General features: G+C 49.7%; 1 protein-coding gene across 6 annotated transcripts in view; it reads right to left on the reverse strand.

Moving 5' to 3' along the window:
• KMT2C (lysine methyltransferase 2C) overlaps positions 1 to 11,834 on the reverse strand; it is a 200,245-nt gene extending 188,411 nt beyond the window's left edge. For 5 of the 6 annotated variants that reach the window (XM_044292880.1, XM_044292876.1, XM_044292875.1 and 2 more), the window contains exon 1: positions 11,412 to 11,691. In XM_044292880.1, the coding sequence (XP_044148815.1) occupies positions 11,412 to 11,554 (143 nt within the window). In that variant the 5' untranslated portion in view covers positions 11,555 to 11,691. Of the gene's footprint in view, positions 1 to 11,411 lie in introns of all 6 variants that reach the window. The other variant, XM_044292878.1, reaches the window with a different exon arrangement.
• Between the last annotated feature and the right edge of the window lie 851 nt (positions 11,835 to 12,685).

Genomic DNA, 12,685 nt, shown 5'->3' on the forward strand with positions numbered 1-12,685 from the left:
GTTTCTGGGCAGCAGATCCCAATTTGCACAGTGCAATCTGCTGCCCAGAAGAGATGGCTAAGGGCGCTGGCACACAGTGCAGACCTGGCATGCAGTTAGGACGCAGTTTAGCAGCCTCATTAAACCCTGGTATAGTGGGAATGATTTCATTAATCTGAGCTAGCTACAATAAAAAACTGCATCCTGAAAGCACCGTGTGCCAGCACCCTAAGGCCCCAGTCACACGGGCAAGTTTTCCACGCGGGTGCAATGCGTCAAGTGAACCGAAACTTGACCCATTTATTTCAATGGGTCTGTGTACATTTCTGGATGCGTGAAAAACGCAGCATGTTCTATATTCTGTGTTCTTCACGCAGCCCTGGCCCCATAGAAGTGAATGGGGCTTCAGTGAAAAACGCATTGCATACGGAAGCAAGTGCGGATGCGATGCATTTTTCACCGATGGTTGCTCGGAGATGTTCTTTGTAAAGCCTCATGCACACGGCCGCAGTGGGTCCACAATTCCGGAGATGCAGAACGGAGTGACGGAACGGAACACCGGAAGCACTACGGAGTGCTTCCGTGGTGTTTCTTTCCGTTGTTCCACACCGCTAAAAAATATGACATGTCATATTTTTTTGCAGTGTGGACAGACCACGGACCCATTCAAGTTGAATGGTCCGGCCCGCTGCACGGATGTTGCCCGTGCATTGGGGACCGCAATAACGGCAGCACAACGGCCGTGTGTATGTGGCCTAAGGCTACATGCACATGAACGTTGTTTGTTTCCGCGTCCGTTCCGTTTGTCCGCATCAGTATGTCTGTTCCGTAGCCCCGCAAAAAAATTTTGAACATGTCCTATTCTTGTCCGTTTTAGGCATTGTTACAATGGATCCGCAAAAAAAAACACAAACGGCCGTGTGCATGCAGCCTAAACCTTTACTTTTTTCATCATGTGCGTGACATCAATTGCAGACAAAACTGACTGAACTTGCTTGCAAAATGGTGGGAATTTCACTGAACGCATCCGGACCTATTCCGTCACGCACGTGTGAAAGAGGCTGAATTATTAGCATTTGCTCGTTCATCAGCGGCAACTTAAGGCCCCTTGCAGATGAGCATGTGTCATGCTGCGAATCCGCAGGGCAGCTCCTGGCCTGACCTCCCAGCACTGAGGGGGTCACATAGCATTATATTGATTTATGATGCTATGTAACCCTTAGGCCCCTTTCACACGGGCGAGTTTTCCGTGCGGGTGCGATGCGTGCGGTGAACGTATTGCACCCGCACTGAATCCTGACCCATTCATTTCTATGGGGTTGTGCACATGAGCGGTGATTTTCACGCATCACTTGTGCGTTGAGTGAAAATCGCAGCATACTCTATATTGTGCGATTTTCACGCGACACAGGCCCCATAGAAGTGAATGGGGTGCGTGAAAATCGCATAGCATCCGCAAGCAAGTGCAGATGCAGTGCGATTTTCACGCATGGTTGCTAGATGACAGTCTATTCACTGTATTATTTTCCCTTATAACATGGTTATAGGGGAAAATAATAGCATTCTGAATACAGAATGCATAGTAAAATAGCACTGGAGGGGTTAAAAAATTAAAAATAAAAAGTTAACTCACCTTCTCCTCTTGATCGCGTAGTTCCCGGTCTCTTTACTTCTTGAATGATGAGCTGTGGGCTAAAGGACCTGTGGTGACGTCAGATAACATGCTCCATCACCACGGTGAAGGACCATGTGATTGAAGCATGTGATCTGACGTCACCACAGGTCCTTTAGCCCACAGCTCATCATTCAAGAAGTAAAGAGACCGGGAACTACGCGATCAAGAGGAGAAGGTGAGTTAACTTTTTTGTTTTTAATTTTTTAACCCCTCTAGCGCTGGTTTACTATGCATTCTGTATTCAGAATGCTATTATTTTCCCTTATAACCATGTTATAAGGGAAAATAATACAATCTTCAGAACACCGATCCCAAGCTCGAACTTCTGTGAAGAAGTTCAGGTTTGGGTACCAAACATGCGCGATTTTTCTCACGCAAGTGCAAAACGCATTACAATGTTTTGCACGCGCGCAGAAAAAACGCGCATTTTCCCGCAACGCACCCGCCTCTTATCCGGGCCAAAAATATGATGCCAGTGTGAAAGAGGCCTTACAGTTCTGGAATGTATTGGATAACACTGACAGCATTATGTCAATTAGAGATGAGCGGATTTCATGTTATGAAATTTGTTCACGCTTCGTTTGGTGATAAAAGCAGAATTGCGTAATGGATTCCGTTACCACGAACCATAACGCAATTCTATGACGGAATACATAACCATTTACATTCAAATGCTCCCTTTCACTTGCGCAGTAGCCGCTGTCATAACCCGCTGTTTGAAGACTTTCACAACTCTAAAACCATGAAGGGTTTTCCAGGACATTTAGGGCGCCTAGACACGCGGCAGATTTTGTGCAGAAAATTACTGCGACCAAAAATCTGTTCCACTCACCTGAATGAGGCTTGCGCAGTGCGACACCATTGACTATCATAAAAAATGTTGTGCGACACGTTGCAATGTAGTTGTAGGGCTACATATGTCATTGTGCAGCCCTAGCCTTAAAGGGAACCTGTCACCGGGATTTTGGGTTTAGAGCTGAGGACATGGGTTGCAAGATGGCCGCTAGCACATCAGCAATACTTAGTCCCCATAGCTCTGTGTGCTTTTATTTGATACATATGCAAATTAACCTGATGGGTCAGGGACAGGACTCCTCTCAGGGACAGGACTCCTCTCAGGGACAGGACTCCTCTCAGGGACAGGACTCCTCTCAGGGACAGGACTCCTCTCAGGGACAGGACTCCTCTCAGGGACAGGACTCCTCTCAGGGACAGGACTCCTCTCAGGGACAGGACTCCTCTCAGGGACACCAAAACCGCTGTTAGACATTGAGGATTTTGGGGCGGATATGCTGCAGAAACACAGATAAATCCGAACTGAAATGCGTGTGGATCTTATGTGCGCTCACCCACACCCATCCTTGTGCAGGTGGCCTTAGGGTGCAGGTTTATTTTTAGAAATTCCACGTGAAATCCGGACCAAAACAGAACAAAAACAAAACAAAACATGTAGGTCTGCATTTTGGGGGCATTTTTTTGTGATCTCACACTTCCATTGAAAAGTGCGACATCCGCACAAGAAAAACGCAACAATTATTGACATGCTGAAGATTTCAAAAACGGCATGGCAGCTCAAGAAAAAAAAAAAAAAAGGCAAAGTGTACATGAGATTTGTCTAATCCCATACACTCTGCTGGTACTGGGTTACACTGCGGTTTTTCTGCACCCTTATGTTGGTGGCCTATCTTTAGCGGTATTTTTGGTGGAGGTTCCCCTGACAATCAGCTGGATGAGCGCTGCGTTCCCTTCCCTGACAAGAAACCCGTGTAAAACCTGCACTTGTCTTACGGCAGTTTTCTATAGACCCGGTTCTTGAGGTGAACAAGTTCCTGCCACGGCTTCATTAACATTCATGCAAAGTAGTCCAGAAATTCCACGATCCATAACACCAATCAGATTAGCTCAGAAACCAAGAAAACCGAGAAACACTGGAAAGACTTGCACATTGTTATAAAGAGCCAAACCAACCGGAGGAATGCGTCCCTCGGACAGAACCATGCTGTCTGGGTCTGAAACGAGCCGGGCGCAAGACTTCGTGTACCGTGCAGAAGTGTCTACATCGTGAAAGGCTTTAGGACCCAGAAGACCACTTCGGGTGGTGGTTTGACTTTTGCAGCAGTCAGGAAATAGGAGCTGCCATACACAGCCATATAAAACCAACCAAAAAGCCCACTTGCAAAGTTACCGCGTTACAAATCTCCAGCACGAGGAGCCGGCGCACGCAGAGAAAGGAAGGACAAGAGCGTGCAGAGTACAGGGCTTTGCTGGTCCTTCTACTTCACCGCCAGATTCCCATCGACCGCAACGGGGTCCGGGGGTGATCCGGACGATTTCCACCATAAATGCCAGGTTTTGGCCATACATAAACCGTTGCAGTAGAGCAGGGATGTCAAACTCGTGGCCCTCCAGCTGTTGCAAAACTACAACTCCCATCATGCCTGGGCATACTACAGCTATCAGGGAATGATGGGAGTTGTAGTTTTGCAACATCTGGAGGGCCACGAGTTTGACATCCATGCAGTAGAGGATGCGCAAGGCGTCTGTGTCGGAACAGCCTGCCGGGTGCAAATCTTGCCTCTGAGCTCACCCTGGCATCGAAAAGGATGAAATCTGCTCAAACGAGCTGCACAAAAAAATGACACATGATCCACATGGCGGGTCAGCTTCCCCACAGAATGAAAAAGCGAGGTGGACATGAGATTTCTGAAGTCTCAGAACTTTGCTGATACTTTTACGCTGCAGTTTTTCAGCACAGGAGAAAACAGCAAATCCACAACGTGTGCAGGTACAAACATTGCGGAATACATGCGGATTCTCATGCAGAAAACCCACAGCGTAACCCCCATCTGACCAGCGAGTATCAGCACATTAGTCCCAAGATAGAATGCAGCAGACAAGCGTTTTAGTGCTACAGACAATGGCTCTTACAGGGGCTGTTCCTGGGCAAACCCTCTCCATATACCCTAAAAGTTCTTCTGTGCCTCTTGTTTTGTGTAAAAAAAAAGTTGAAAACCTTGTGTTTGCGACTTTCTAAGTGTCACTTGCGGCAACTTTTGTCACAAGTGGCATTTCTGTGCCAACCTCGCCACTTTCTGAAAAGAGAGCCGGGCAAGGGCAGGGCCAGTGGCTCAGACACATTTATCCTCATTTGCGCCCGTTTTCAGCCACAAATGAAGACAGAGCTGCCGTAGACTTCGTGTTGGCGCACACGGACAGTTGGCGCATGTGCCTCATCATGAATGAGTGGCATCCTCCGGGGGTGCAGGAGATTTCAAAGAGACCCTCTCCCCCCAAATCTAGGCCATGTGCACAGAGCTCTACACTATAAAGCCACATGAATACAGTACCGGGTGACCGATATATTCTCCTCCTGCCACAGTGATACACCTGAGGTGCAGCAGGGCCCCATGTCACTACCTGGATGTGAATGAGCCCCGATACTCCAAACCTCAACCTCCAAAGTCAAACGACTCATTCGATGACAACTTGCAGTCCTCAGAGGACGAAGGCCGCGTCACAACCTGCAAAGCCTGGACATATTCATACCCGGGACCAAGAGAAGCAGCGATGGGGAAACCACCACATCTTCAGATGCAACTGCAATGAGTCACTCACATTTAAAGGGGCAGTCCGGACTTTATATTATATATAAATTTTTATTTTTTAAAAACTGTGATGAACAGGGTGCTGCAGGGATCAGTAATAACAGTTATTTCTATTATTTTCCACCATCCTGTTTTTTCTCTACATTTAAGTTTTTGCTGAGACCCCCACCAATCCCTAGAATAAGCTGAGAGAAGGGCCTGCATATTCCGCTGTCTCTCCCCGCTGCAGAATCAAGACAGGCCCATAGACTTGTATGGAGCCCACCCTCTGCAGTGAGGAGAGTGCTTCTCTTCTGGCTCCTGCAATCGGTGGGGGTCTCGGGGCTCAGACATCCACCAATCAAACCTTTAGAAGAGTCGCTACTATGACATATCAAAAGTTTTGCGAAAACTCAGGACATTACCATCCCCTGGAAGCAAACTATAAAAAGGTTCTCATTCAACGACTACAAGCAGTGATCCTGAAAACTTTAAAGGGGGTTTTCCGGGTTGCATTAGCATCCTTTAAAGTAAACATTTATGAGGGTAGTTGTAATTTCGGTAATGTCATTAGTTTACCTTTATGCTCCTATCTCCTGTTCTGCGCTGTGGTCACATGACCATGCAGCTCTTTTCTATTTCCTGTGATGTCATGTCCAGGGGCGTGTCAAAGCGTCAACACGGGAAGTGATGGGGGAGTGTCTATGTAACTGGGTGGGAGGAGATATAAAATAACTAGGCATTGCTGTTAGGGGCAGTAACAGGGGAGTGTTTATGTAAATGAGAGGGAGGAGCTATACACTAGCAGGGGATAGTTAGGGGCGGTGCTGAAGCTGTGGAAGATAAAGTGCATCATGGGTTTGGTTGGATACAGGAAGTGCTACATACAAGATGGAAACAAACCGGGGGGGATTGGTTTACTTGCTGAAAACGGGTCAGGAGAGTCCAAAAAATAAATAAATAAAAAAAATTAAAAAGAATAATAATGGAGAAGATGCAAAGATGTGTAAGCAACTACAAGCACATCTGTTAAATAAAAATAAAAAAAAAACTGTAATTTTGGAAAATCTGTTTAAGGAATTCAGAAGATATTAAAGAGAGTCTTTCACCTAAAATGACCATTATACACCACAAACATCATGATATCCATTACATTCCCCATATTATAATCTTACCTTTCATATTGCTGTCTGTCGCCTATTCTCTCTTAAAAACGCTTTTAATCCTTATGCTAATCAGGTTCTGAAGGTGCCCAGGGGCGGCGTTTATGCGGCCGGTGCCCAGGCTCCATGGCTCTGTTCAAATCAAACCCCTCCCCTTTCACCCCTCTGGCCCGCCCTCGGTTCTTGAGATACCATCCTCCAGTCAATGACAGATCCGGCGCCTGCGCACTCCATTACCCACTAGGGCAGAGGCAGCGGAGCGTTTAATGCGCATGCGCCGGCCCGTACATCCCGATATTTTGGCAGTTTACTTCCGCCGGCTAGATCGGGCCGGCGCATGCGGATTAAACGCTCTGCTGCCTCTGCCCTAGTGGGTAATGGAGTGCGCAGGATCTGTCATTGACTGGAGGATGGTATCTGAAGAACCGAGGGCGGGCCAGAGGGGTGAAAGGGGAGGGGTTTGATTTGAACAGCGCCGTGGAGCCTGGGCACCGGCCGCATAAACGCCGCCCCTGGGCACCTTCAGAACCTAATTAGCATATGGATTAAAAGCGTTTTTAGAAATATGAAAGGTAAGATTATAATATGGGGAATGTAATGGATATCATGATGTTTGTGGTGTATAATGGTCATTTTAGGTGAAAGACTCCCTTTAAGGTAATTGCATACCTTTTCACGCTACAGGCTGAGAAACCCGTCATGGCCACTTCAATCTGATCTTCCCTCCTATCCTTGCACATATCGGATATAAGCGGTATACATTGGTTAGTTTAGCCATCTTCACTAATTTATGAGACTCCTTTGAAAGCCATCTGATATACAGACAAGCATGGCAGCCGTGTCCCGATACCAACATTTATATCATGGGTAACATTGTGCCAAACAATAAAACCTATGTATTCAGCTCCAGTACTGGCACTCGGATGGGCAGCGGTGTCCTGGCGCAGTAAGGCGATACAGGTGCCAACAGGTCCAATCTACAGAGCAGCGTGTCATGTAATGATGTCTGGACGGCTAATAGCGCGGCTTTCTCGGCAGCAGTGCGGTGGGGGGTGACTGAGGCACAAGGGAGGCTTACAGAATCAGGGGGGTCCCGGCGGCCTGATCTCAGCACAAGGAGATCAGTGTTAAAAGCAAACAGAATAGCCTGTTCTAGTACAATGGGGGGACTGTTGAGTGGGCTCGAGTCGCCCTGCAGGGGTCAGAGGACCTGTGTTAACAAATGACCAAGGTGTTTAGTCAAAGAATGGGGTGTTATATAAGCCGGAAGCCTGAGTGCCGGGTATCTGTAAGCCGGCCTGGACGTGACAAGCTGAACTGATCACTGCAGTGTATGGCAGAGGAGCAGAGCATACATGGCGGTTTACAGCTGACCCAGTGGGGGGACACAGCCGAATATTCCTTTGTTTCACAGGTGGCACACTGACCCATTCATTTCTATGGGACTGTGCACACGGATCAATATGCCATATCTGCTCATCTAAGCGCAGGTCCTATTCCTGCCCGTTACGGAGGAGGAGAATAGCCCTTTCTATTGGAAAAAAACAGAGTGCACAAAGACGGTATACGTAATAGTACGGAAATATATGACAAGTGTCTGCAAAATAGTGAACTGTGATGGAAGTTCAGAAAATCCAGGCAGAGCCTTAGAAGAGAACACCGTATCCGAATGTCAAGACATCTGAACCTCATCAGCACATGGGAAACCCGGAAAATGTCTCCATTACTGGGGAACCCCTACTACAAGAACACCGAGCGGAGGGGGTGGGAAAAGCACCAATTCTTTCCCAGCAGTCAGAACGGGGCGGCATATGCACACTGGGGCGAGTACAGGTAGCAGAACAGCACAGAAGCAATGCACATATACATAGTATACAATGTACAGGGGACAGAACATAGCCCGCAGAAGAGAGAGATATATATCACCCAAACATGTATACATACTGTACAGTGCACAGGTGACAGACACAGAAGAGGGGCACATATACATAGTATACAATGTACACACCCAAACACGTATACATACTGTACAGCAGGCATGCTCAATATGCGGCCCTCCAGCTGTTGCAAAACTACAACTCCCAGCATGCCCGAACAGCCTACAGCAGGGCATTGTGGGAGTTGTAGTTTTAAAACAGCTGGAGGGCCGCAGGTTGAGCATGCCTGCTGTACAGTATATAGGTGACAGACATACAACACTCTCACAGAGGCAGTACATGTCGGGGTGCCGCAGAACTTGCAGCTACGTCAATGATCACAAGTGCGGTCTGGTTAGACACTGGGTCTTGCCACAAGAGGCTACTTTTGGGTGTACCCCTTAGGCCTCATGCACACCACCGTGGTTTGACTGCATTTTTTGCGGGTAGGACGCGGACCCATTCACTTCAATGGGGCGGTAAAAGATGCGGACAGCACTCCGTGTGTGGTCCACATCCGCAAGTTAATTCCGTGAACCCGCAAAAAATAAATAATGAAACTTCTTATTCTTGTCCATATCATGGAAAAGGATAGTAGGACTGCTCTATTGGGGGCCAGACCGCAAAACAGATACGGTTCATTACACACCCCTGTCTCTGCCCAAACCATTGCCAAGCACTTAGCAGAAATAAATTTGGTGTCACGGCCACCAACAGCCAGCCTCTGTCCCCGAGAAACCTGGACAGTAGAACCGTATCGTCTTTCACAACGAATCCAGGTTCAGTTTGGGACCCTGCGACGGTAGAGTTGGAGGATGGAGTGTGGTGAGCGCTTCCATCCTGTCACACACTGCCCCAGTTCTGGGCAGCCACCGCATACGACTGTCAGTCACACAAGTAGCTTTGCGAAGAGGGCTTCCCACCAATGCCGCTGTCCGGTTACAAGACTTCCTTGCCCGGTCACCAGATTTATTGCCAATCGAGCATTTATGGGACCAGTTGGGATGCCAGTGTGCGGGATCTACAGGACCAGCTGCATCATCTGTAGGAGAATGTGCCGCAGGATACCATAAGGCAGTGTTTCCCAACCAGTGTTCCTCCAGCTGTTACAAAACTACAACTCCCAGCATGCCCGCACAGCCAAATGCTGTCCGGGCATGCTGGGAGTTGTAGTTTTGCAACAGCTGGAGGCACACTGGTTGGGAAACACTGCCATAAGGAACCTGTATGCCTCCATGTCCGGCCGTATCTCATCCTGTATCCAGGCTAGAGGCCGTATCTCATCCTGTATCCAGGCTAGAGGCCGTATCTCATCCTGTATCCAGGCTAGAGGCCGTATCTCATCCTGTATCCAGGCTAGAGGTGCCCAGCAGGGTCCAGGAGCCTCCTTTCTATTGTACAGTTTCCCCAATAAACGTTTCCTTTCCCTCTAATATTGGAATCAGTTCCATACATCATCATTACATCACACACAGAAAGCTTCATTCCATTAACTCCTCGGTGCATTAGGTCAATGTACTGTGTATAGGTGACAGACGTAGTGCAGGTATACATGCTGCACAGCGTACAGAGAGAACATATTGCACATATACAGGTGACACCATTATACTGTAAAATGTATGGGTGAGAGATAAAGCGGTCCTCAGCAGTGCACATATACCGCTACAGTATACAGGAAACACTCTACTAAACCCATACACATATATATACTGTACTGCAGAACGACAAGCTATCCCACAGAAGCAGTGCACAGGGGACAGCAGGCAGCCCACAGACGTGCAGAGCATATGGTGCAGGACCTGCACACCCCAGGGTCACATGACAGGAGAGCACTTGGGGCCCACATCCACAGAGGAGGGGTACACCCGTCAGAACCCTCCCTTCTACCACAGGTCTTTACCAGGATGCCCATCCTCTCTGGCTGCAAGTGGGTATGATGTAGCTGGGGGCACAGGGTACCAGGTTACCTATCCTCTCTGCCTGCAGGTGAGTATGAAGGAGCAGGTGGCACAGGTTACCAGGATGCCCATCCTCTCTGCCTGCAGGTGGGTATGATGTAGCTGGGGACACAGGGTACCAAGATGCCCATCCTCTCTGCCTGCAGGTGGGTATGATGTAGCTGGGGACACAGGGTACCAGGTTACCTATCCTCTCTGCCTGCAGGTGGGTATGATGGAGCTGGGGGCACAGGTACCAGGATGCCCATCCTCTCTGCCTGCAGGTGGGTATGATGTAGCTGGGGGCACAGGTCACCTATCCTCTCTGCCTGCAGGTGGGTATGATGTAGCTGGGGGCACAGGTCACTTATCCTCTCTGCCTGCAGGTGGGTATGAAGGAGCAGGTGGCACAGGTTACCAGGTCGCCCATCCTCCCTGCCTGCAGGTGGGTATGATGTAGCTGGGGGCACAGGTCACCAGGTTACCCATCCTCTCTGCCTGCAGGTGGGTATGATGTAGCTGGGGGCACAGGTCACCAGGTTACCCATCCTCTCTGCCTGCAGGTGGGCATGATGTAGCTGGGGGCACAGGTCACCCATCCTCTCTGCCTGCAGGTGGGCATGATGTAGCTGGGGGAACAGGTCACCCATCCTCTCTGCCTGCAGGTGGGCATGATGTAGCTGGGGGAACAGGTCACCAGGTGACCCATCCTCTCTGCCTGCAGGTGGGTATGATGTAGCTGGGGGCACAGGTCACTTATCCTCTCTGCCTGCAGGTGGGGATGAAGGAGCAGGTGGCACAGGTTACCAGGATGCCCATCCTCTCTGCCTGCAGGAGGGTATGATGTAGCTGGGGGCACAGGTCACTTATCCTCTCTGCCTGCAGGTGGGCATGATGTAGCTGGGGGAACAGGTCACCAGGTTACCCATCCTCTCTGCCTGCAGGTGGGTATGATGTAGCTGGGGGCACAGGGGTCCTTCTCTGGGGCATCTATATTGTAATATTCCTGGAGCGCAGTGTGCAGGGAGAGGGCATGCCCAGTGCCGCTGACAGACTGGTGCCCACCGTCAGCCTGCTGTGACATGACGGGTGACAGCTGCCGCTCTGTCATGTGACCGGGGAACACGGAGGCGGCGGGTGTCGCGGACAGCACTTACTTCTTGCGGACTCTCTGAAGCGGGGAGGCTCCATCTTTCCGGGGGCGGCCCCGGGGTCTTTTGTCCGTGGCTGCCGGGCTGGCAGGGGCCGGGGGCCCGGGCTGCTCACAGGCGGTCTCTAGGTGCTTGTCCTCGGATGACATCCTAGGGAAGGGGGCCGCATTGATCCTCCCCGGGCTCAGGCCGTCGCATCGTCGGGTGGATGTTGCGGGTGACACTGAGGGGGGGCGGATTCGGGGAGGGACGGAGAGGAGGCCCCGGCTTACCCCTCGGGATAACAACAAAGAAGGAGGAGGGGGCGGTACGGGAGAAATGGCCCCTCCGGAGCCTCTCCTCACTCTGTACGCCGCGTTCCACCCCGCTGGTCTCTGAAGCGATTCGGTCAGCACGGAGCCCGAGCGAGTCACTGTGTGCGACAAGCTGCGTGTGACTCACTTCCCCCTCCCTGCGGGAATCACACTCTCCGAGCACGCATGCGCGCCAGCGGGAGGGGGAGGGTGGGCGCGCTGCTAGTGACGTCACTGAGCCCGGTCCCCGCCCTTCTCACTCTGACAGCGGAGGGCGGCTGGGGTCGCAGAGCAAAAGTGGAGCGCTGGAGCGATGACGTCACGGGAGCTGGAGTCCCGGCTGTAGTCTGAGCACTGCAGCAGTAACTCCTGACTGGCTTGGTATTAGTTTACACTATGCGGTATTTTATGGGCATGTTGTAATGTACATAAAAAGTGTATATAAAGAAATGCATTGCATTCCTAGTATCGGCGAGGCGCTAATAGCCCGGAGCTGGAAGCAGTCAGCAAGCAGGTCTTGTCAGCCCAGGAGCTCCACTGATACACCTGAGGTAAAGGCTGCACATCTCTAACTGCCATCATGAGAATAAGTTCTGTTAGGGAATATTGGGAGATTTTAGCTCTGAAGCCTCCAGAATTGTTAATGCAGTTCTGGACTATGAGGCTGTGTTCACACCACTAAAATATGTGTAAAAAAAATATTGTGGAAAATCAGACAGCAGTTGTGAGAACAGGGGGGCACATTTACTAGGTGTCCCCCCCCCTAGACGACATGCACCTCGTCATAGGCACGACTCTGGCAGTATATGTGCCTGCTGAAAATGTACTAAGTTTACCCGTTTCCAAGTGCGGGATAAATCGTTTTTTACTTTATTAGTTTGGGCGTTTTGGGACGCGGCAATGCTAATAATGATCTTTATTTTTTATTGTTTATTTTTATTATTAACATGGAGAAAGAAGAGTAATTTGAATTTTTACACATTTTTA

Source organism: Bufo gargarizans, chromosome 5 (assembly GCF_014858855.1).
Source record: "Bufo gargarizans isolate SCDJY-AF-19 chromosome 5, ASM1485885v1, whole genome shotgun sequence".
NCBI classification, from domain to species: Eukaryota; Metazoa; Chordata; class Amphibia; order Anura; family Bufonidae; genus Bufo; species Bufo gargarizans.